At 39.7% G+C, this 25964-nt stretch overlaps 1 protein-coding gene and 1 long non-coding RNA gene across 2 annotated transcripts in view; one reads left to right on the forward strand and one right to left on the reverse strand.

Moving 5' to 3' along the window:
• LOC108620430 (BOS complex subunit ncln) overlaps nucleotides 1-21445 on the forward strand; it is a 41446-nt gene extending 20001 nt beyond the window's left edge. The window contains exons 3-6 of the mRNA XM_089465741.1: nucleotides 10481-10949; nucleotides 11151-11336; nucleotides 20490-20918; nucleotides 20977-21445. Coding sequence (XP_089321867.1) covers nucleotides 10481-10949; nucleotides 11151-11336; nucleotides 20490-20918; nucleotides 20977-21333 — 1441 coding nt within the window. The 3' untranslated portion in view covers nucleotides 21334-21445. The remainder of the gene's footprint in view (nucleotides 1-10480; nucleotides 10950-11150; nucleotides 11337-20489; nucleotides 20919-20976) is intronic.
• On the reverse strand, nucleotides 17253-21655 carry LOC149270071 (uncharacterized). The gene is made up of 3 exons (XR_016269487.1): nucleotides 21641-21655; nucleotides 18108-18160; nucleotides 17253-18052 (listed from the first exon to the last, which is right to left on the reverse strand). It is a non-coding gene; the product is annotated as an uncharacterized LOC149270071 (long non-coding RNA).
• Between the last annotated feature and the right edge of the window lie 4309 nt (nucleotides 21656-25964).

The raw sequence follows: 25964 nt of genomic DNA on the forward strand, positions 1-25964 counted from the left end.
AATTTTTACGCCTCTTTAGGGGCGTGGCATATCGAAAAATACCCTGTAATTTTCACATTTTTTAGGGTAAGCATTCAAACTTTGCAGTTAGGGTAACGTTATCTCTTTTCTAAAAACTGACCAAAAATGAGGTGTCTACGCCCAGTTGGGGCGTGGCAAATCGGAAAACCTGTATATTCTACAGTATTAGAACGAAACTTAACTACTAAATTGTTGATGGGATGTGAATGAGTATTCCGCAGTCGGTAACGCCCGACTGCAACGTTCTTACTTGTTTTTTAATGTCCGTGTATACCACGCGGATATCGATTTTTTCTTTAAAAATCAATAACTCCTCCCAATATTATTATCGATAAAAAACTTATCGAAAATCAATTATAAAATTAAATCTTCTACACCTTTATTGCTAGAGTCTCCAAATTTTTAATGTATGCTTATATGCAATTTATACAATTTCGGTTTTTGTTAAAATTTACCCCCCACCTCTAAATTCACCCCCTCACCCTCATTTTTTAAAAAAACGTATTTTAAATACTAGAGACTTGTGCTTTGGCAATTACATGCATATTCATGTTATAATCATAATCTAAAAGTTTCATGAAGATCGTACGTCCACAAAAAAAGTTATTAAACAATTAAGTTCTCATAGTAAGCGCACAGTGCAGCCCATGCGTGTATGTATGTGTATGTATGTATGTGTATGTAAATGTTTGTGTATGTGTATATGTATGTAAGTGTGTGTACGTGTTCGTGTCTGTATGCGTGTGTGTGTATGTATGCCTGTGTGTGCGTACGTGCGTGTGTGTGTGTGTGTGTGTGTGTGTGTGCATGCTTCTTGTGTAAGCTGAAAGACGCGAAAAATTATTGAAATATCTATTGCTCCAAGGGTTCAGGGGATCTCGTAGTCGAGCAGTCTCGACTAGAGCTTTCTTACTTGTTTTTTTTTTTTATATTCGTTTATTGACAATCTTTATAATACAAGTTGCAAGTTGCGTGATGGCTAAGATGTGCGCGATGCTTGCGGGACGGCCGTAAAGCATTGCTTCGCAAGCACTGTGCGCTACCTTAGCCTGGGACAGCTCGTCTTCTCATTCGCTCGACTCTGTCGAGCTCCATCATCACTGTGGCCGCGAAGGTGCTTGTTAGTTCCCAAGCTTCCTCCGATTCCAGCATGGCGTTGACAATGTTGTCCGCTCTGATGGAGCGGCCCACTGCCTCCTCCCGACGACGCCTCTCCTCTAGGATCCGTCCACATTCGAAAAGAATGTGGTTGGCGTCTTCCACATGCCCTCGCTCGCACCAGTGGCACTCGTCAGATTCCTCGTTGCCGAAGCGCTTCAAATAGCTCCGAAAGCATCCATGTCCAGAGAGGATCTGCGTAATGTAGAAGTTTACCTCGCCGTCTTTACGGTTGACCCATGGTTCGAGATCCGGGATGAGCTTGTGCGTCCACCGCCCTTTAGCTGAGCTATTCCACTTTCTTTGCCATCGTGCAATGCTGTTCGCCCTGATAGCGTTGAGTAGGCGTGTGCGAATTCCGCTCCACGGCTTCGGCGACCAAGTACTCCAATGGTACCATACCAGCTATGACGAGCGCCGCGTCATCGGAGATAGTCCTGAAAGCGCAGCTGACTCTGATTGCGCTCAGTCTGTAGATCGCGCAAATGCCCCGGTTGTAGCTCGGCGTTGCCATCGCTCTTGCCCATATAGGCGCAGCATAGAGGATGACGGACCTAATGACGCTCATTAGAAGGAGACGTCGTTGCTGTTTAGGTCCCCGCGTGTTAAGCATAATTCTCGAGAGAGCTCTACAAGAATCAGCTGCCTTTTTATGCACATACTCTAAGTGCTCGCGGAAAGTTAATCTTGTGTCTATCATGACACTAAGATACTTTATCGCTCTCTTTGACGCAATGGTGACGCTGCCAATCATTATATTGGCAGTTTCCACTCTTTTGCTACTGCTGACTAGGACAACTTCAGTTTATTTTGACCGGGCCTTCCGGAATCCAAATTGATTTGGTGACAGGCCTCCGGCGCAGTCTCCAGTCTAGAGCAGATCAATTTCTCAAACACCTTTCCCATGGTGTCTAAGAGACAGATCGGTCTGTATGAAGATGGCTCATCTGGTGGTTTCCCAGCTTTGGGTAGCAACACCAGGTTCTGGGCTTTCCATTTTGCCGGGAACGTCTCTTGAATTAGACATTCGTTGAATAATTCAGCGCACGTACTAGGGTGCAAGGCGAGGGCTAGCTTTAGCGCACGATTTGGGATCCCGTCCGGCCCTGGAGCAGTGTTGGTTCTAAGACCCCGGAGAGTTACTATGATTTCTTCCTCTGTGACTAAAACAATTTCAGTGCTCGTTGAGCCCTGATCAACAGACTCGGACCCAGGGGCGTGAATGGAGCTTAAACGTTCTGGAAAGAGCGTTTCCACAATTGATTTAAGCTCCAGACGATCCGTATGCTGCACCTGTTTACCTGCCTATAGTCTCTTAGCTACTATCTTATATGCCTTGCCCCAAGGGTCATATTCGTCTTAGTCGCACCACTCTAGGAAGCATTCTCTTTTGCTTGCCCGAATGGCCTTCTTCAACTGTCTTCTAGATGTCTGGTAAGCTAATTGTTTTTCGAGAAAAGAGACCTACCGCGAGCCCGTTGGTAGCTTCTTCTCGCCTTAATACATTGGCGTCGAATGTCACATATTTGTGCATTCCAGCAATACGTAGGCTCTTGTTATCGGGTGAACTGCTTGCGACGTAACATGCTGCTATTGCAGGCACTCTGTAGTTGAGATACTAGTTGGCATGCTCTGGCCTCAGCATTACTAATTGTTCCCAGCGACTGAATGGCCGCTGAAAAGGTCGCGGGATCAAAAGTATCCAACCGATACGATTCCCTCCACACGATTGGCACCCTGGCAGTTGGCTCATCTATTGGTAACAGAAGTGCTGAATGATCGGTGCCCGTATATCTGTCGCAATGCCTCCATGTCGTTTCCCGAATGACGGATGAGGTGACAAAAGTAATGTCAATTACAGATCCGTATCCAGCCCGACTGAAAGTCGGGATTTCTCTTTTGTCGTTTCATGTTTCCATTAACTGTTAGAAGCCGATTCTTAAAAAGTTCTGTTGTCATCAAAGCTTTTTTTTTAGCACAGTAATCAGTAGGAAACGATTTCACTCCTTTAAAGCATCGCGGTTTCATTGCTTTTCCTATTACTTAGAGCTTAAGTTTTTCCGATCAATTCATATTTACTGCAAATTGAACTGTCAACCTCTCTTTACTATATATTCCTCCATGACACTTTTCATCTTTAAATGTAAATAGGCCAGTTTCATCAGTACTATAAATGTCTCGGGCTTCATGGTTTTCTATCAGTGCACTATGGTCCAGATTAAGTTTTTTTGGCATAAAGTCGAAAAATTTATTTATAAGATCCAAACTTCGCACATTTTATTTTTATGACACTAATAATTCGTACACCAAATTTTGGATCAGTGCGACCACGCCCACTCTTGCCGCCCTTGCAAACTAGTAGTATATTTTTTGTAGAATTAAAAGAAACAATTTTTTGTTGTTGATCTATTTACTTATTTATATTTAATTTTCTTCTTCATCTTATTCAATATAATAATAATTATTATCCTCATTATCATCAGAATCATCTTCCAGTTCGTTGTCATTTGAAGCTGTACACGGAAGCTCTAAAAGATTTAGCACCTCTTGTGAAAATGTTTTGTTTTTTTTTTTATTTTTTTATTTTTTCTTTCTCTTTCCTTTAAGCAAACACTTGATAATAGTGGATCCGATGAATCCAAAGCTCTGTAAAATATATCAGCCATAGTATTGATCCGACTATTTTTTGGTCTATTTTTTCGCCTAATGATCCTAGGGGAACCAGACTCGAATTATTTATCTGGTATCGCTAAAGCTGGTAATAGATGCAAATAGGATAAGGTTGGGCGTCCCGTTTGCTGTGGGGTCTTGCAGTTTTCATTAATAGTAATTGATATTTTCGACGCCAGCCACACAGTATGCTTAGATATGAACCGTTCAAGTATATAGTTACATTTGGGTAGATATCTATGAATGTAACTAATAAAATTACTGATTTTGTTATCTATTTCTTTCTTTATCTCATATTCGATATTGTTTTTATTTATATTGGTGTAAATCCAATCCGATACCGATTGAATTTGCCGGTTGTTGCTGCGCCATATATCAATAAGTTCGTTGTTACTAAACACGAACGTGCCTATAAATTAACAAAATGTGAGAAAAGGGGGACGAACGGGGATGAGTTTTTGGTTTCCCATGGAAGACAAGACTCACAAGTACAATCTGGACCAATTAGTTGCTTTCACCATGGAACAGCTTATTAGTTATATTCCACGAAACACGGAGAACGCATGTTAATTTTCTAAGAAAATACACATAAATTGAACATTACACAAAACTAAAATTCACAAACTATACATAAAATAAAACATTACATTAGATAGTGCATACCTGGAAGTTCACTTTCCATAATTAAGTTCAATTTTCTGGATAAAATTTACGCGTGTGGCAGAACACAAAGCAACAGATGATTTTTGAGCCAATTTTTATTCAATAATCAGCTTTTCACTTTTAAAAGCTCTCATAAAGCTTTGGTTTCACTTCTAATGATTTTTATTATCATTTTTATAATGTATGATGAATTTACTTTAAGACAAAAACAATTTTAACGATTCATTAACATCGAAAAATAGACTTTATGCCAAAAAAACTAAGTTTGGACCATAGTGCAGTGTCTTCAATTTACTATGCCAATCTGAGCAAACAGCATCATCAACAGAACCACTTTCTCCACAAACTTTTTTAAACTCGATATCATTCCACTTTTTGAAATTCGTAAGCCAGCCCTCACTTGCCGCAAAATTTTGTATTTTTAGAGTAGACGCGAACTCTTTAGCTTTTTCTTTTAACAAACGTCCGCTAATAGATACTTTTTGTCTTCTACACTGTCTAGGCCAAATGACCAGGCTTTTTTCCAGACGAGGGAATTCACCTTTACTTGTTCCCTTCCGTGCCCCAGCAGTTGGAGCAGCAGTAACATTCTCCTTGTTCTTTATTATGAGAGAGTACTGAGTGGAATCTTAAATTCATTTACAACATCGCTTTTCTTCACCTCCTTCTACTTTTCCAATTAGTTTCTTCTTTTCAGCAATCGTCAAACTTTTATACTTTTTAGGACTCATTTAATAAAAAATTTTAATATGTATACTTACGAAGCGATTCGTGCGGAAGCGAGCATCAAAATGTGCTTATGTTTTATGCGTAACACGCAACCACGCACAGTAAAGTTACTTTCCCAAAATTCAAATTCAAAGTTCTTACTAACACACCAAGAAACTTCGGAAATTCGAATTGTCGAGTGTTTAACCATATGAGTACGAATTACCGCGTCTTAGCAATGATTTTTTAGTTCGAATTACTGAGTGCATAAAAATGTATGGACTTAATTCGAAATACAATATAAAGAGACTTTGTAGGGGACTCATGATAACTTTGAATTAATGAGAGATTCGAAATAACTCATGTCTGAAATAACAAGAGTCGACTGTAATCAACAACAGACGAGTTAGCAGGTTAGCTTTTTTCTACCTTTGGACAGCTCAAATAAACGCACACAAAAAACACATTAACAATTCAGTAACAATGCCCAACGGATCCGGCTCGAATGACCAAATTATAATGAAAATTGAATATATATTGTTTTTTTTTTTTAATTTTTTATATTAACTATAAAAACTATCGCTGGTCTGTTCAACGTTCGTGTGCTTACTCAATACAACTCTGGTTTTATCGATTTATCTGATAATTGATCTTGATACAGCTATTTGTTCGCGTGTAATTAAAACTAAACATTGTGCTAAAAAATTACAAGTATGACAAATGGTTCTTCAACAACACTTTTATCACAAAATATTCTATACACAAAGGTGTATGAGTCGGTGCGTGTGATTTGTGTATCTGTACATAGAGGTCTTCCAACTAAAGTTTTACGTTTTTAGATATTTTCGTAAATTTATCCAAATTTTGTGATAGTTCATTTAATCGTTTGCTCTTAATTTTAATTTTTACAATATCCGATCAACTCTGTTTGAAGGTTGATAAAGTTAGAAGTATTAACCATGAAATCATAACAGTATGTAATATAACTTTATTTATTACTTTTCATAAATAATTGAAAAATTTAGTCAAAATCTTATTGTCTTAATTGTCTTAAAATGTTTTGGCATCGATTCTACTAGCTTGCAAAATCTCTCTTCCGAAATTTGGGATAATTCCTCTAGAAATATTGCCTTGAGTTAGTTTTCAAAGAATCTTTGTGCACCTGGACTCTAAGCTTGAGGTGGGCCCACTAATTCTCAATGGGGTTGACATATAAATTTTGTGGTGGAGTATTCAGTTGATTTACTTTGTACAACAACCACATTTTTATACCCTGAACCCATTTTCAGTGGAAAATCAGGGTAGAATGGTTTTGTTGAAATGTATATAACAGGCAGAAGGAAGCGTGGCAGACCCCACGAAGTGTATATATTCTTGATCAGGGCGATGAGCTGAGTCGATATAGCCCTGTTCGTCCGTATGAACGCCTAGACCTCGGAAGCCATAAGGGCTAGAGATTTGAAATTATTTTCTTAAATGTCCGTATATATAGCGCGGATATCAAGTTCATCGATCCCGTTATTTTTATATCGGTTAAAAACTTTACCGAAAATCAGTAAGAAATGTACATCTGTCTCATTATTAGAGCTAGAGTCGCCATATTTTAAATGTAGATTCTGAGAGTGAGTGTGTGTGACGAGCTGAGTTGAATTAGCTTTGCCCGTCTGTCCGTATGTTTGAACGCGTCATTCTCAGAAGATATAGAGTTATGAAATTTGTTTTTCTAGGTATCGAGCTTTTCTTAAAAAATGTATAACTTGCTCCGTTATTTTGTTATCGATTGAAAACGACGAAAATCAGTAATTCATTTATATCTCCTACGTCTTGAAATATAAAGTAGCCAAATATAGTCACCAATTTCGAATTTTGTTCAAAATTACCCCTTCACCATTAAGTTTGTAAAAGGCTGTAAGGAACCTTCGGTTTATCCCGCGTCTAAGCTGGGCTAGTTTCTGCTGACTGTGAGTTCGTGCTAACAAATTTATTAGTTGAAGCCCCTGTGATAATAATTAGTCACTTTCGATTTATGGTTCAAACACGTAAAGTATATTGTCTTGAATAAGTTTATAATTTTACACTTCACTTATAGTAACATTATGTGATGATTCGCTTTCGCAAGGCACACCTGCCACAGAATGCCGAGTGCTGGCTCAACGTACTCCGGCTGGGAGAGTGTTGTGCTAAGACACGCTAGTTGTAAACTCCGGCGGTTCGCTCGGATGTACAGGCCATTCCACTCGTCCGCACCAATGACCTCGTTGGTGTCGCTGACGATCCTGTTTGCCTCTTCTCGTCTGAAAGTCGTTGCAAGGATTCCCTCTGGATGTCTTTGCTGTTCCCACGATGTCCTGGGAGTCCATTGATGACCTTATTTGTCACTCGCGTTGACTTCAATTTCCGTATGGAGCTGCCGGTGGTCTTTTATAACCCAGCCACAGGCCCTGCTTCGTGTGGCAACGGCGCCTGTTCGCCTTTGGAGCGGGGCCTTTCTGCCGCTCGTGCCCATAAAAACGGTAAAGTGGTGTTATCTGGGGTGACGCCACTTTCCCACCAAATCGCGTGGCAGCCTCCCATTGGCCAAAGTACCGTTGCACAGTGGACGGTGCCATATGGAAATGGTGTCCAAAATTCTTCGTGTTGAAATTTTAATATGAAATTTTGAAGCTAGGTTTATTTAGTACTTACAAATTATAAACCAAACAGTTGTCATACTTTGACAAGGTCGGGACCCTCCCAGGCTGTTAAATCAGGAAGAATATTGAATAAAGACTAAAAGTGAATAGTATAATATGTTTTTTTTTATACCCTGAACCCATTTTCAATGGGAAATCAGGGTATAATGGTTTTGTTGAAATGTATGTAACAGGCAGAAGGAGGCGTGGCAGACCCCACAAAGTATATATATTCTTGATCAGGGTGACGAGCTGAGTTGATATGGCCTTGCCCGTCTGTCTGTCCGTCCGTCTGTCCGTATGTATAAACGCGTCGATTTCAGAAGATATAAGAGCTAGAGACTTCAAATTTTGTTTAAAATGTCCGTAATTACAGAGCGGATATCGAGTTTATCATTATTAAACAATTAAGTTCTTATAGTAAGCGCACACTGCGCCCATGCGTGTTTATGCTTGTGTGTGTATGTGCGTGTGTGTGTGTGTATGTGTGGTGTATGTGTGTGTGTGTATGTGTGGGTGTGTGTGTGTGTGCGTGTTTCTTGTGTAAGCTGAAAGACGCGAAAAATTATTGAAATAGCTATTACTCCAAGGTTCAGGGGATCTCGTAGTCGAGCAGTCTCGACTAGAGCTTTCTTACTTGTTTATTTTATAAAAATGTTTCCTTCCGTATTATCAATGCCTATTAAGCCTATTTATGTGTACAAAAACATATATAGATGGCTGACGCATATAAATGCCGCAATATGGGCACTATAAATGCCGATTGCCACGCCCCTATTGGCTGTAGACTCCCCATTTGCCAGTTCTTAGAACGAGCAACCGGTAACCTAAATGCAAAATTTGAATTCTTACTCTCGAAAAATGTGAAAATTTCAGGGTATTTTTCGATATGCCACGCCCCTAAGGAGGCGTACAAATTATTTTTGAGGCATCGCTAGAGGAGGCTACCAGTAACTCAGCTATTGAAATTTGAAGCTTCTAGCTCTTAAACTGTAGGAGATTTAAACTTTTGCGGTTTGCCACGCCCCCTATGGGCGGACATATATCTACCATATCTCGTTGGACTTGGGTGGTCAACCCGCGTATATATACCAAATTTCAGATTTCTAGATCAATAGTGCCTAAAATATAGCCGAATTCGAAAAATCACAATATCTTCAGGCCCGATTTGCCACGCCCCTAGTAGGTGTAGATAAATAATTTTTCACCCATCTTTATAGAATTAAAACATCAGCTTACTGCAATCTAGGTTTATAACTTTAGGAGATACAGTTGTATACGATTTACCACGCCCCTTAATGGGCGGAGATATATCCGCCATAGCTCGTGATCTTGAATGGTCGACGCGGACCTACCGAATTTGCTTTCTAGCTCTTCAACAAACATGATTTCTGGTATATCGGATAATTTTCCGATTTGCCACGCCCCTAGTTGGTGGATCGGGAAAATTTTAACACTTTATAAATCGGAGATATGCACGAGTATGTGTTCCAAATTTCAAGTCTAGCTTCAATAGCGCCGAAATAGATTGTGTTCATACGGACAGACGGACAGCAAGACGGACATTGCACAAAACCAATATACACATTTCCTTTTCGTGAATGTTTACGATTGGGTGGTAATGAAGAACCGAATGAAACTTCGTCACTTCATTACTTTCTGCATTACAAAATTCAATTATTTCATGCACTCGGTAGAAAACGCGGCCATTTGTTAAGAAAGTAATGGAGCTTTTAATCGGTCTTTTCATGGACATAGGCGACAAGTAATCCATGAGTAATGGATAAAATAATGGGCATTTCCGCCACTGGGTAGCTTACGGCCTTCCATGAAAAGAGCGAGAATAAATGAAGCCCTGAAGCGGAATAAAAAAGATGTCAAAACCTAAAGTCGTCGATTCTCTCGAGATTATGCATGCTATGCATTCCCGCGATTAATTTAATTCTGAAAATATAGTGGCCTTTTTGCAGCCATTTTTAACCCTGTCCGACCGTCCGTCCGTATGTATGAACGCGACGATCTCAGAAAATATAAGAGCTAGAGACATGAAATTTGTTTCCTAGGTCCGTGTATATTACGCGCGCATTTAGTTTTCTCCATTCAAATATAGATATATATGTTTTTTATAGAATTTCGATATATTATAGTCATAATCTGCAAGTTTCGTGAAGTCCATCCACAAAAAAGTTATTTAACAATTAAGTTCCCATAATATTCCCACACTTCAGCCAATTCGTGTTTATGCGTGCGTGCTTATGTGTGTTTTTGAGTGCGTTTCTTGTGTAATCAGTAAGAAGACTTTTTGAAATATCAATTTCTCTCGTAGTCGAACAGTCTCGACTAGAGCTTTCTTCTTGGTTTTGTAATCTTTTTCTTATAATCAAACTTAATTGAATTGATTAATAAATAGGTTTGGAAAAAAAAGTAAATGACTTTTATATTTGCATCTATGTATTGATTTTTTTCGTTGCGTATTTAAGTGTTTCTTGACAAACTATGATTATATAAATACAATGTATATATCTCAATATCAATATATCTATATGATTTAATTAGTAATTTTTTTGTTTTTGTTTGTTGTTTTTTAGGTTAATGGACATTTCCATAAGTGATTTTAATAAGATCCGTCAAAAAGCCGGTGGTCTAATCATTATGATGCCTGATAATGTGCAAGCTTTAAGCAACGAAGTTAAGGATCAGATCTTAATGCTAGAGCAGCAAATGCTTTCTCAATCCATACCCATTCCAGTTTATTTTGCTCCTTTTAACAAAAACTTGGAACATATTATAAATGACATCACATCAACACCAATCCAAAACAATGTCCAAAACAAAACTGCCCTTGGCCAACTTTTATTATCAGTGAACGCCAATGGTTACCACATCACTGTAGATGGCCAAAATGGTGTAGCAAATAAAAACAGTAAGGTGTCAACTATTCAAGGAGAATTTGTGCCAAATCCTTTTGCTATGCAACAGCTGGAAAGTGGTGGCGATAGCAATATCTTACCTCTTATTTTGATCACAGCCAATTTGAAGACATTTGGAATAATTAATGTAAGTTCAAATTTCTGAAACATTTTTAGGACTTTAGATGCCATATCCTCTTTGCCCCAAATTTGCAGAAAAAAAATAAATAGAAACTGCTTTGATTAAAACACACATTTTAATATTTGTGTTATGTTATGCTATGACAATTGTATCCTTTATATCATATAATTGGCAATCAATAACTAATACTTCAATTTTTGTTTTCAGGATTATCCATTAAACGCTGATACGGCGGTTCTGATGGCACTTATAGAAATATTTAGTAAATTACATACCACAGTTAGTACTACGCCAAAATATCGGTTAGGATTCTTGCTTTCGGACTCCGGATTACTACTTAACTTCCAAGGATCTAAGAAATGGATTGAAATGGATGACAGCTTAGCATTACGGGTAATCAAATATTAAGTATTACAAGTTTTTTAGGAAATTACTTCAGTTTCTAAAATTCTTGAAGCATTGCCTGAACGTGTTGCCAATGTACCTAGTGATTGGTTGGCACCTCAGCGTAGCTCCCATCAGGAACTGCAGTGTACGTCCGTTCGATTAAAATATGCGCTGGTGACAAGAATCCAATTTCTTTGTCGTAAACTCCCGTCCATTAGTTTACGACTGCCTCTATCTGTATAAGCAGTGTGCTCAAAGGTAACCACTCGTCGCAAGTGTAGCTTCACGGAACGCACAGCAGGCTTCCAATGTGGCGAATATAGTGGAATGAAGTACCACTTGATGCTTTACTCCGACAATTTCCTTGTTACCCTTTTATTATGCGTTTAATGCGCGCATAGCACCGACGAAGTTACGCCCATTGTCGCTATACATTCCTGCAGGAAAGTATCTGTCCTTCGGTCTCTTGCGAATTCTAGTTGTAGTGATGATGTCACCATACAAACAAATAGACAAATGTAGCCTTTCTATTGCCTCAAGCAAGACAGGTCCAGCATAATCGACTCTATTGTGTTCGAATGCAAAGGCCTGCCGCACACGAGTGGCAGGTAAGTTAGCCATATGCTGTTGCGCAGTGTGATGACGCTGCTTGAAACTGTTTAGGCATCCATGCTTAATTCGACGGATGAGGTTTCGGGATCCAAGTATTCAGTATTTCTGACGAATCATGGCAAACATTTCCGAAACACCAAGATGAAGGTTGAACTGATGCTCATGCTTCAGTAACAGCTCAACTAGTCGAATGTGGTTAGGTAGTACAATCGAGTGTTTCTCTAAGTCCTCCAACTCGAATAAGGCCAACTTGGAATGGTGTTGGTGGTGTAACTCGATGTGATCCATGCGACTGTGTATGAAACGGGGTATATTGACCTGTTGTATCGACGAGATACATCTGCCAAGTTCAGAGTTCAGAGTCCCAATCCAAATAGAGCAACCAAAGTTCTTAGATTAGAATCTTGAGCTGGATTACCACTGGCGCCAAAATGCCAAGCGGATCAAAAATGTGTGCTACATCGGAAAGCACTTGTCGCTTTGTACAGCTTGCATTCTCCTATAATATACTGTTGTCTTCTCCAGGTAGTAGTCCTAGTACCTTTGACGTTGCTGTTGACATGGTGACTCTATCACCTTGCGCAGTTCTCAGTCATGTGCTATTTGAGATCCATTTTTATACCGTGAATCCATTTTCAATGGGAAATCAGGGTATAATGGTATTGTTGAAATGTATTTAACAGGCAGAAGGAGGCGTGGCAGACCCCACAAAGTATATATATTCTCGATCAGGGTGACGAGCTGAGTCGATTTGGCCCTATCCGTCTGTCTGTATGTATGAACGCGTCGATTTCAGAAAATATAAGAGCTAGACACTTAATTTTTTTTTAACGTCCGTATTTACAGTGCGGATATCGAGTTTATCATTAAAAATCGATAACTCATCTCAATCTTTTTTATCTATAAAAACCCTTATCGAAAACCAGTTATAAAATTATATCTTCTACACCTTTATTGCTAGAGTCTCAAAATGTTTATGTATGCTTATATGCAATTTATGCAATTTCGGTTTTTGTTAAAATTTACCCCCACCTCTATATCCACCCCCTCATCCTCACATTTGTAAAAGGCGTATTTCAAATACTAGAGACTTGTGCTTTGGCAAATACATGCATACATTTATTTTATAATCATAATCAGAAAGTTTCATGAAGATCGTACGTCCACAAAATAAGTTATTAAACAATTAAGTTTTCATAGTAAGCGCACACTGCAGCCCATGCGTGTTTATGCTTGTGTGTGTATGTGTTTGTGTATTTGTGTGTGTAAATGTTTGTGTATGTGTGTGTGTAAATGTTTGTGTATGTGTGTGCGTGTGTGTGTGTGTGTGTGTGTTTTTTTTTTTTTTTTTTTTTTTTTTTTTTTTTTTTATATTCGTTTATTGGCAATCTTTATAATACAAATTGCAACTTGCGTGGTGGCTAGGATAGTGCGCGATGCTTGCGGGACGGCCGTAAAGCATTGCTTCGCAAGCACTGTGCGCTACCTTAGCCTGGGACAGCTCGTCTTCTCATTCGCTCGACTCTGTCGAGCTCCATCATCACTGTGGCCGCGAAGGTGCTAGTTAGTTCCCAAGCTTCCTCCGATTCCAGCATGGCGTTGACAATGTTGTCCGCTCTGATGGAGCGGCCCACTGCCTCCTCCCGACGACGCCTCTCCTCTAGGAACCGTCCACACTCGAAAAGAATGTGGTTGGCGTCTTCCACATGCCCTCGCTCGCACCAGGGGCACTCGTCAGATTCCTCGTGGCCAAAGCGCTTCAAATAGCTCCGAAAGCATCCATGTCCAGAGAGGATCTGCGTAATGTAGAAGTTTACCTCGCCGTCTTTACGGTTGGCCCATGGTTCGAGCTCCGGGATGAGCTTGTGCGTCCACCGCCCTTTAGCTGAGCTATTCCACTTTCTTTGCCATCGTGCAATGCTGTTCGCCCTGATAGCGTTGAGTCGCGCAGGCGCGTGCGAGTTACGCTCCACGGCTTCGGCGACCAAGTACTCCAATGGTACCATAGTCCTGAAAGCGCAGCTGACTCTGATTGCGCTCAGTCTGTAGATTGCGCAAATGCCCCGGCTGTAGCTCGGCGTTGCCATCGCTCTTGCCCATATTGGCGCAGCATAGAGGATGACGGACCTAATGACGCTCATTAGAAGGAGACGTCGTTGCTGTTTAAGTCCCCGCGTGTTAAGCATAATTCTCGAGAGAGCTCTACAAGAATCAGCTGCCTTTTTATGCACATACTCTAAGTGCTCGCGGAAAGTTAATCTTGTGTCTATCATGACACCAAGATACTTTATCGCCCTCTTTGACGCAATGGTAACGTTGCCGATCTTTATATTGGCAGTTTCCACTCTTTTGCGACTGCTGACTAGGACAACTTCAGTTTTGTGTGCCGCTAGCTCGAGCCCAGCTCCAGTCAACCAACTTCGTATGCGATTGATACTTTCGCTGCACATATCCTCTGTATCTTTGAGTTCCTTTCCTATGGCTACGACAGCTACATCATCAGCAAAGCCAATGGTGTGCGCACCTGCTGGTTGTTCCAAGCGCAGTACGCCGTCGTACATGATATTCCATAGGAGAGGCCCCAGCACAGAGCCTTGGGGTACTCCAGCTGACACTGTATGAGTTTGGGGACTCTCACTCGTATTGTATACCAGTGTTCTTCCTCTGAAGTAACTCTTTATTGTTTCTTTAAGATATTTAGGGATATTATATTGTGACAGCTCATTCAGTATCATATCCCAACTAGCTGTATTGAAGGCATTTTTTACGTCCAGAGTCGCAATAATGCAGTACTGCTTCGTCCCATGCTTCCATCTTGTGCCGTGGATGGCGGAAGTGGCCAGACCAACAACTTTGTTTAGCGCATCCGTTGTTGACCGGGCCTTCCGGAATCCCATTTGAGTTGGTGACAGGCCTCCGGCGCTAGTAATCGCAGTCTCCAGTCTAGAGCAGATCAATTTCTCAAACACCTTTCCCATGGTGTCTAAGAGACAGATCGGTCTGTATGAAAATGGCTCATCTGGTGGTTTGCCAGCCTTGGGTAGCAACACCAGGTTCTAGGCTCTCCATTTTGCCGGGAACGTCTCTTGAATTAGACATTCGTTGAATAATTCAGCGAACGTACTAGGGTGCAAGGCGAGGGCTAGCTTTAGCGCACGATTTGGGATCCCGTCCGGCCCTGGGCAGTGTTGGTTCTAAGACCCCGGAGAGTTATTATGATTTCTTCCTCTGTGACTAAAACAATTTCGGTGCTCGTTGAGCCCTGATCAACAGACTCGGACCTACACCTGAAACCGCGATGGCGTCACTTCTGGAACGTTTTTGCAGCGGCTTGCGTCCCTTAACAACCGTCCAGCTGTTCGAACTCGTGTGTCGACCTGCCTGGTTGGTTTTATCGGCTGCAGCCCGTAGAGCCATTGGCTCTATTGGGTTTGCTGCGCTTTTATTGTGCCTCGGCTTTTTCGAGGGAATTTTCCTCTGCTCAGTGGCAACTTCCCCTTGACCGCTTGGGCGTATTACTACCTGCTGTAGCACTAACGCTCGCTGTTTTAGCCTTCTCAGCTACTTTCTTGACCAGCGTGGTCTGCACCTCGCAGTCTTTGACCGGTCGGTTGCAGAACGCTTCGGCCGTCTTGTGGAGACTGACCAGCCTAGCCAGCTCCTCTCTCATTAGTGCATTTATATGCCGCTGCCCCCCAAATAGGGCAGACAAACCCTCTAGCGTAACTCCTATTTGAGCTAACGCTTCTTTTAAAAATTGGGTGCCTGGCACTCAGCCGCTGGAGACTGATTATAAGTCGACGGCTGCGGCAACGCCCACTGTTGTTGCTGCGGCGATCGCTGCAACGAGAAACGGCGCGCGAAAGCTTGCAGCTCCTCCTCCATCATGGCCTCCATATTGCTCCGACTACCACGGCGTGAAGCCTGTAGTGGCCTACTGCCTACTAATATAATTTGAGTTTAGAGACCGCAGTAACTTAAACTCAACTTAACTACAGCGAGAGCCCGAAAGTATGCACTACTTTTAATACTACAACCCATTGAAAATGGAAAATCAGGGTATAATAGCTTTGTTGAAATGTTTGTAACAGGCAGAAAGAGGCGTGGCAGACCCCACAAAGTATATATATTCTTGATCAGGGCGACGAGCTGAGTCGATTTGGCCCTGTCCGCCTATCTGTCCGTCCGTCCGTCCGCATGTATGAACGCGTCGATCTTAGAAAATATAAGAGTTAGAGACTTGAAATTTGAAATTTTTAGATTCATTCACGAAAGTGAAATGAGTATATTGGTTTTGTGCAATGTCCGTCCGTCGGTCCGTATGAACGCAATCTATTTCGGCGCTATTGAAGCTAGAGACTTGAAATTTGGAACACTTTCTCGTGTATATCTCCGATTTATGAAGTGTTAAAATTTTCCCGATCCGCCCACTAGGGGCGTGGCAAATTGGAAAATGCATTTTCCGATATACCAGAAATCATGTTTGTTGACGAGCTAGAAAGCTGAAATCTGGTATGTAGGTCCGCGCCGACCACCCAAGATCACACGCTATGGCGGATATATCTCCGCCCATTGGGGGCGTGGCAAATCGGATAAAACTGTATCTCCTGAAGTTATAAACCGAGAATGCTGAAATTTTAAGCTGATGTTTTGATTCTATGAAGATGGGGAAAAAATTATATACCTACGCCTACTAGGGGCGTGGCAAATTGGACCTGAGGATGTAGTAATTTTTCGAATTCTGCTATATTTTAGGCACTATTGATGCTAGAGATCTGAAATTTGGTATATATACGCGGGTTGATCACCCAAGTCCAACGAGCTATGGTAAATATATGTCCGCCCATAGGGGGCGTGGCAAACCGCAAAAGTTTATATCTCGTACAGCTTAAGAGCTAGAAGCTTCAAATTTGAATAGCTGAGTTACTGGTAGCCTCCTCTATCGATGCCTTAAAATAATTTTTAAGCCTCTTTAGGGGCGTGGCATATCGAAAAATATCCTGTAATTTTCACATTTTTTGAGCGTAAGAATTCAAATTTTGCATTTAGGTTACCGGTTACCGGTTACTCGTTCTAAGAACTGGCAAAAAATGAGGAGTCTACGGCCACTAGGGGCGTGGCAATCGGCATTTACAGTGCCCGAATAGCGACATTTGTATGCGTCAGCCATCTATTTATGCATTTTTACATATAAATAAGCTTAATAGATATTCATAATACGAAAAAAAAAATATTTTTATGAATTAAAAAAAATATAAAAGAAGCTAAAATAACAAAAGTTTTCAATTTACAAAAAGTGTTTTTCGCGGGATTTGAACTCGCGCCCAAGCCGAATAGCATGTTCATGTCAAAATATCTAAAATAAAGATCGCCGGCTCTTCAGCCTACAGCACCACCGCGTCGTTTCGATCAACAGTAGTTAAAACTAAATCACATTATTGTTATGACGCCACATAGCAAAGAAAAGCCTGAGCGGTGGCTGGAAATTCAAAAACAATGCAAAGACAAATCAATCGCAACGAGATTCTTAGAATATGCTAGAGTACGCATTTATGTGTACATACAAATGAGCGCGTGTATAAGGCTGGAATGCTTGATGCTATGCGTATGTATTTGCGTATATGTATTTGAGGGCCAAAAAAAAAATTTTAACGATTCATTAACATCGAAAAATAGACTTTATGCCAAAAAAACTAAGTTTGGACCATAGTGCAGTGTCTTCAATTTACTATGCCAATCTGAGCAAACAGCATCATCAACAGAACCACTTTCTCCACAAACTTTTTTAAACTCGATATCATTCCACTTTTTGAAATTCGTAAGCCAGCCCTCACTTGCCGCAAAATTTTGTATTTTTAGAGTAGACGCGAACTCTTTAGCTTTTTCTTTTAACAAACGTCCGCTAATAGATACTTTTTGTCTTCTACACTGTCTAGGCCAAATGACCAGGCTTTTTTCCAGACGTTTTTATGCCACTCGTGCCCATAAAAACGATAAAGTGGTGTTATCTGGGATGACGCCACTTTCCCACCAAATCGCGCGGCAACCTCCCATTGGCCAAAGTACCGTTGCACAGTGGACGGTGCCATATGGAAATGGTGTCCAAAATTCTTCGTGTTGAAATTTTAATATGAAATTTTGAAACTAGGTTTATTTAGTACTTACAAATTATAAACCAAACAGTTGTCATACTTTGACAAGGTCGGGACCCTCCCAGGCTGTTAAATCAGGAAGAATATTGAATAAAGACTAAAAGTGGATAGTATAATATGTTTTTATACCCTGAACCCATTGAAAATGGGAAATCAGGGTATAATGGTTTTGTTAAAAGTATGTAACAGGCAGAAGGAGGCGTGGCAGACCCCACAAAGTATATATATTCTTGATCAGGGCGACGAGCTGAGTTGATTTGGCCCTGTCCGTCTGTCTGTCCGTCCGTCCGTCCGTCCGTCCGTCCGTCCGTCCGTATGTATGAACGCGTCGATTTCAGAAGATATAAGAGCTAGAGACTTCAAATTTTTTTTAAAATGTCCGTAATTACAGCGCGCATATCAAGTTTATCATTAAAAATCGATAACTCATCCCGATCTTTTTTTATCGATAAAAACCCTTATCGAAAACCAGTTATAAAATTATATCTTCTACACCCTTATTGCTAGAGTCTCCAAATTTTTAATGTATGCTTATATGCAATTTATACAATTTCGGTTTTTGTTAAAATTTACCCCCCACCCTTAAATTCACCCCCTCACCCTCACTTTTGTAAAAAGCGTATTTCAAATACTAGAGACTTGTGCTTTGGAATGTACACCCATATTCATCATATGATTACACTCTGAAAGTTTCATTAAGATCTTATGTCTACAAAAGAAATTATTTAACAAATAAATTCTCATAATATTGCCCACACTGCAGCGCAGCCCAAGCGCAGTCGCTGCTTACTGCGCAGTTAGCAGAGCGCAGGCTTATGCGTGCGTGTGGATGCATGTGTATGTATGTGTGCATAAAAGAAGTGCAGAATGATTAGAATATCAGCTTGGAGGGTTCAGGGTATCTCCTAGTCGAGCAGTCTCGACTGGAGCTTTCTTACTTGTTTTTTTTATACCCTGAACCCATTTTCAATGGGAAATCAGGGTATAATGGTTTTGTTGAAATGTATGTAACAGGCAGAAGGAGGCGTGGCAGACCCCACAAAGTATATATATATTCTTGATCAGGACGAGGAGCTGAGTCGATTTGGCCCTGTCCGTCTGTCTTTCTGTCCGTCCGTCCGTCCGTCTCTCCGTATGTTTGAACGCGTCGATTTCAGAAGATATAAGAGCTAGAGACTTCAAATTTTGTTTAAAATGTCCGTAATTACAGCGCGCATATCAAGTTTATCAATAAAAATCGATAACTCATCCCGATCTTTTTTATCGATAAAAAACCTTATCGAAAACCAGTTATAAAATTATATCTCCAAATTTTTTATGTATGCTTATATGCAATTTATACAATTTCGGTTTTACCACCCACGCCTAAATCCACCCCCTCACCATCACCTTTGTAAAAGGCGTATTTCAAATACTAAAGGCTTGTGCTTTGGCAAGTGCACGCATATTATGGTTATAATTACATATCATCTGAAAGTTTCATGAAGATCGCTCTGAGCGACACTTTGTTTTGTTTAGAATCGGTTTTGATCAGACGCATTGCAATGACTCATTCGTGTGACGCTCTCAAATAACACTCGCGTAAAGACTAATACTATTTTCGCTCACACAAAGACTCTCAGCAAAAGACTGTTTGACTAAAAAACTCAACAGAAATGATCTTTGCATTCGTGTGCATGTAAATACATGCATACATACATACATCAAAGAACGCAACAATCGCGTGTGATTACCCATACATACGCAAAAGACTGTTTGCTTCATTTAACTCAAGCAAACGATCAGTGACTGAATTGAACGAAACGAAAACAGAAATAACAGTCTCGCTCAGAGCGTGAGCAGACCTAAGACAGTCGCGACAAAATCAGTTTCTGTCTGAGTCTTTTTGATTGTGTCAGTGAAAGACTCTTATTTGCAGACAACGAAAAAGTGTCAAAAGTTATTTGCGAGCTATGGTAATATATAAATATTTTGACTATTTATCTATCTAAATATTATAATATTAAGCTAAAAACATCTCTTCAAATGAGGAACCCATAATCAATTCTATTTTCTATCTCTATCTGTCAATCGACGTGATCATACATACGAGCATATACCGTATGGGATCTGCTATATCTCCTTTTTCCTCGTACGTATATTTTAACAAAACCCTTGTACCCTATAAACGATCATTTTTCCCATAGTGAGTATATATTCAGATATGCGGTGAAGCACTAGATATAAGATCTACTCGAATAATTCCGTCCAATGAGTGACGCTTATTGTTAAAACTTAATTTTAAAAATGAATGTGTTTCTTAAAAATAATCCTCTTTTCTTTATTCTACTTATAATAATATTTCGTTACCCTTTTAATATTAATAATATTTTGTCAATTCTTATTTTATTTTCAGAATGTTGAGTTTGTGTTATGTCTTGATACAATAACCCGAAGCTTAGATTCCAATCAACCAAATGTATTATATATGCATGTTTCAAAACCACCTAAAGAAAAGACTTCAATAAGTAATTACTTTAAGCTTCTAAAATCAATCGCTGGCCATAACAACAAAAACCTAACAGTGGAGGGTATTCATAAAAAAATAAATCTAGCCGACTCCAAATTATCGTGGGAGCATGAGCGTTTCTGTATGAAACGGTTTCCTGCATTTACATTATCTTCAGCGAAATCCCCTTTAAGTCCGCTGCGAACTACGATGTTTAAGGATAACGAATCGTATATAATAGAGCAACTGGTTGTTTCCGTGAAGAATATAGCCGAATCACTTGCTTGTTATATGTATAAAATAGATCCTTTCTCTGAAGTTTTTGAAGGTCATGCTGTAAGTTTAATGGAACATTCTTTTATAACTATGTATTTCAATTTTATCTCAATTATAGGCTATAATTGAAGACAATATTCGTCCATACCTCGGCATCAAAGCGACTTTGCAGAATAACGACATTAGAGACGGATTTGAAAAATATCTGAAAAACGTCAAAATAATTTTTGACAAACCGGATGAACGGGAACCAGATTTTATGTTTTATAATAGTAACAATCCAAAGCTTAATATCTATCGAGTCAAGCCCGCAATATTTGATCTATTTCTAACTTTTGCTATATCCGTTTATCTGTCTGGTGTTTATTTTGCCATCCATTTTTTTCCCAGATTTTATTCATTAATATCGACCAGCACAAATATTTACATTCGCTGTTTTATTAAAACATCACCTAGCGGCTCAAAACGAAAATAAAATTACCCACTACTAAATCAAAGAAAAAGAGTTGAATTACAGATATTGTTTAGTATTCATTATTATACAGAATTGTACTCTATCTGAAATAAATCTAAGTCAACTGACAGAAGGACGTTTCTTAAAACTTTCTGAAAAATATATTGATACGGTGCAAAATTGGTTATTAAAACAAATAAAAATTGTATGATTATTAAGTCAAGCCAACATTTTTAAAGGTGAGTATACAAGACACTATGGTCAGAAATAATCGAACAAATATTAAGTACTTCTATGCATAATTATTTATAGACTTTTCATTGAATACAGGAAAATGTAACAGGTAAAATAGGATCGCCCCGGAAAACGAAACTTTCGTATGACGAACACATTTAGTGATGCATCGTGCATCGATGTTTTATAATCAATTTTTACCGATGTTTTCGCTGATACCGATGTTGAATGGTGCATCGATGTTTTGCAAAACATCGCAACCTTTTTATACCCTGAACCACTAACCAGAGAACACATAGACCGGACACGTAGTGTAAAGCGTTTTGCTCACTTTTTTTCGAGCGTTAACACCCCAGACAACTTACTAAAATATACGAAAGCACAATCATTTCGCTTCATGCGCTCGACCGAGATGGTCAAATGTTGAACAAAAGATCCCTCTATGCTCAATGTTTTCCTTGCTCTCTCTCTCTCTCTCTCAATGCTCTTTGCTCTCTCAAATGTGTATATGTATGTATGCATGTGAGGCTCACATTGTGAGCACAAGCAGCAGCTCACGAAAATGAAATTTCTTCGCAGCAAGAACCCATGCCTTCCCTTCTGTGTGAAGGGTATTCCGAACTCTTTAAGCCGTTTGCCATGCGTTTTCGTTATTGTTTGTCGGAAGAGTATGAAAGCGTTGGTGCGCATAATGAAAATGTTTTCGCGACGAGCATGCACACACACACTTACAGTATGCTACATGTACTATGAGCATTTGTATGCCTGTGTGCAAAGCCCTTGCTGGCTGTAGCAATTTGAAATCCTAGCATTTGAATTTGGTCGATCTTGTGAAGTGCTCACACTTACAGAAATATGTTTGATTGTGTGTACGCAGGGGCCTCGATGCTCCCAAATGATGGGGTAATTATTGTAGAAGCATTTTAGTGCCTTTATATGTATGTGCGTGAGTGTATGTTTATATGTGTATGCATGCGACGTCAGCATTGACGTGTGCCTACGACAACTTAGAATTGTGTGAACGATTTTGGGTTTGACCGGAATTCAATTAAAACCCAAAATCGTTCACACAATTCTAAGTTGTCGTAGGCACACGTCAATGATGATGTCGCATGCATACACATATAAACATACACTCACACACATACATATAAAGGCACTAAAATGCTTCTACAATGATTGAAACATATTTCTGTAAGTGTGAGCACTTCACAAGATCGACCAAATTCAAATGCTAGGATTTCAAATTGCTACAGCCAGCAAGGGCTTTGCACACAGGCATACAAATGCTCATAGTACATGTAGCATACTGTAAGTGTGTGTGTGCATGCTCGTCGCGAAAACATTTTCATTATGCGCACCAACGCTTTCATACCGTTCCCACAAATAATAACGAGAACGCATGGCAAACGGTTTGAAAAGTTCGGTATACTTTTCACACAGAAGGAAAGGCATGGGTTCTCGCTGCGAAGAAATTTCAATTTTTGTGAGCTGCTGCTTGTGCTCACATGCATACATACATATACATATTTGAGAGGGCAGAGAGCATCGTGAGAGAGAGAGAGAGAGCAAGGGAAACATTCAGCGCAGAGGGACCTTTTGTTCAACAGTCGACCATCTCGGTCGAGCGCATGAAACGAAATGATTGTGCTTTCGTATTTTTTCGTATCCCAAACCCATAAAGTGAGGAGCCGAGCAAATACGAAGTGTCTGGAAGATAACTCCCGAAAAAAAGTGAGCAAAACGCTTTACACTACTTGTCCGGTCTATGTGTTCTCTGGTTAGTGCTCCTACACCTTTGCATATTTTAAATGTAGACTTATATCACTGACCAAACAACACATGTGGAGCAACGTTTTTCCACGCCGCAACATCTGTCTAGCAGGTCCCGGCCAACTTCGTATTCGCTCGGCTTGGTATTGGAAGGCTAGGGTAATTAAAGATAGCACGACGAAATCAGTGCGCTCTAAGCACGCAAACGAAGTGGTCATGTATGCGCTTTGCATTTTTTGTCTTACTCTCCCCCTCTCGCTCTCTAACTCTCTCTCTCTCTCTCTGTGGGCTCTCAAATCATGAAGCTCAGCAGCTCACAAAACTTGAAATTTCTTCGCGACGGTCCCAGCTCTTTCCTTTTGAATGAAGAGTATACCGAAATCTTAAAATCGTTTGCGACATTCATGCAAACAAAATGTTAGCGTTTCGATATATATTTATGGGAAGGGTATGAATGCGTTGAGGCGCATTAAGAATATGATCTCGCGACGGTTGAAAATGTGTATAAAATAATTTTAATTATATATAATTATTTACGGATATAAACACATTTATAAACATGATTAGCAATAATAATATATAAATGTACTTATGTACATACAGTGGGTCAAAAAAGTATTGGCACACTTGAAAAATCGAACTTCTAAGAGCTGTAACTTTTTTTTGAACACAACTATAAATAAATTAAAAACGGCATTTATTAAATCCATGTTTTCTAATAATATTTAACAAAAAAAAAATTTAATTTCTTGTTTGGTTCACTTGCAGAGAACCAAAATATAAATATAGGCACAAATTTTCGTAAAAAAAGTATTGGCACACACTATGTTCTAGCTTACGCTTTCGTTGCTACAACCGTAAACTACCGTTATTTTTCATTCCTTCTTTTACACATCGCTTCGTTTTGGTTGTTGCACGTGTTTGCAATAACTTCTAATCGAAAATTTAAGAGAGCAAGAGAAAAATGGCTAGAGGTGCAGAAATTTCTTTGGAAATACGGAAATTAATCATTAAACTGTATTTAGAGAATAAATCTTATCGTGAAATTGGCACTCTTGTAGACAGATCATGGTCTAGTGTGAGAAATATTATTATGCATTACACACAAACGGGAAAAATAGCTCCAGTACGCAGATCAGGCCGGCCTAAAATATTAACAGAACGCCAGGAACGGATTGTGGTGTCCACAGTTGCCCAAAATCCACATACTTCGGCTGTGAAATTATGCGAGAGCCTACAAGAATCTTTTGACAGTAATTTCACCCCACAAACTGTTCGAAATACCCTGCATAATGCCGGGTATCATGGTCGTGTTCCTAGGCGCAAGCCTTTTATTTCGAAGGTGAACAAGAAAAGGAGGCTAGAGTTCGCCAAACAACACATAAATCAGCCGGATTCATTTTGGAACACAATTATTTTTAGTGACGAATCTAAATTTAATCTCTTTGGGTCTGATGGAGCGCAAAAAATTTGGCGGAAACCTATGAAGGAGCTTCAAGAAAATAACTTGCTCAAAACTGTTAAGCACGGTGGAGGCAATGTGATGGTTTGGGGGTGTTTTGCTGCTTCTGGAGTTGGAAACTTGGAATTTATTGATGACACTATGGACAAACATGTTTATAGAGACATTCTCAAAGAGAATTTAAGTCCAAGTGTTCAAAAACTAGGTCTCAGTGGCACTGATTGGCAGTTTCAACAAGATAATGACCCAAAACATTCGTCATATCTTGTGCAGGAGTGGCTCATATACCACTGCAAGCAGTTTAAAACACCACCCCAATCACCGGATTTGAATCCCATTGAGCACGTATGGCACCTCTTGGAAAGGAAGATTCGATCACACCGAATAACTTCGAAGAATTCTCTAAAAGAGGCCCTACGCGCTGAGTGGGCGAAAATCACCACCTTTGAAACGTCAAGGCTAATAAGTAGCATGAAGAGACGTTTGCAGGCAGTTATTAAGTCAAACGGAGGACCTACCAAGTATTAGGGTGATTGAGTGACGATGGAAAAGATTGTTTACGTCAATTGTGCCAATACTTTTTTTACGAAAATTTGTGCCTATATTTATATTTTGGTTCTCTGCAAGTGAACCAAACAAGAAATTAAATTTTTTTTTTGTTAAATATTATTAGAAAACATGGATTTAATAAATGCCGTTTTTAATTTATTTATAGTTGTGTTCAAAAAAAAGTTACAGCTCTTAGAAGTTCGATTTTTCAAGTGTGCCAATACTTTTTTGGCCCACTGTATGTATGTTCATACATAGTACATCTGTGTAAAGTGGTTATGACAGTCCGTAAGACCGACCAAATGCAAATGCTGGGCTTTAAAATTGCTACAAGCAGCAAGAGTAACGCACGCAGGTCACAAATGCTCATACATGTGGCAAGGGACTACAAGTGTGTGTGTGCATGCCCGTCGCGAGATCATATTCTTAATGCGCCTCAACGCATTCATACCATTCCCATAAATATATATCGAAACGCTAACATTTTGTTTGCATGAATGTCGCAAACGATTTTAAGATTTCGGTATACTCAACATTCAAAAGGAAAGAGCTGGGACCGTCGCGAAGAAATTTCAAGTTTTGTGAGCTGCTGAGCTTCATGATTTGAGAGCCTACAGAGAGAGAGAGAGAGAGA

Source organism: Drosophila arizonae, chromosome 3 (assembly GCF_054131065.1).
Source record: "Drosophila arizonae isolate 15081-1271.41 chromosome 3, UAZ_ARI_1.0, whole genome shotgun sequence".
NCBI classification, from domain to species: Eukaryota; Metazoa; Arthropoda; class Insecta; order Diptera; family Drosophilidae; genus Drosophila; species Drosophila arizonae.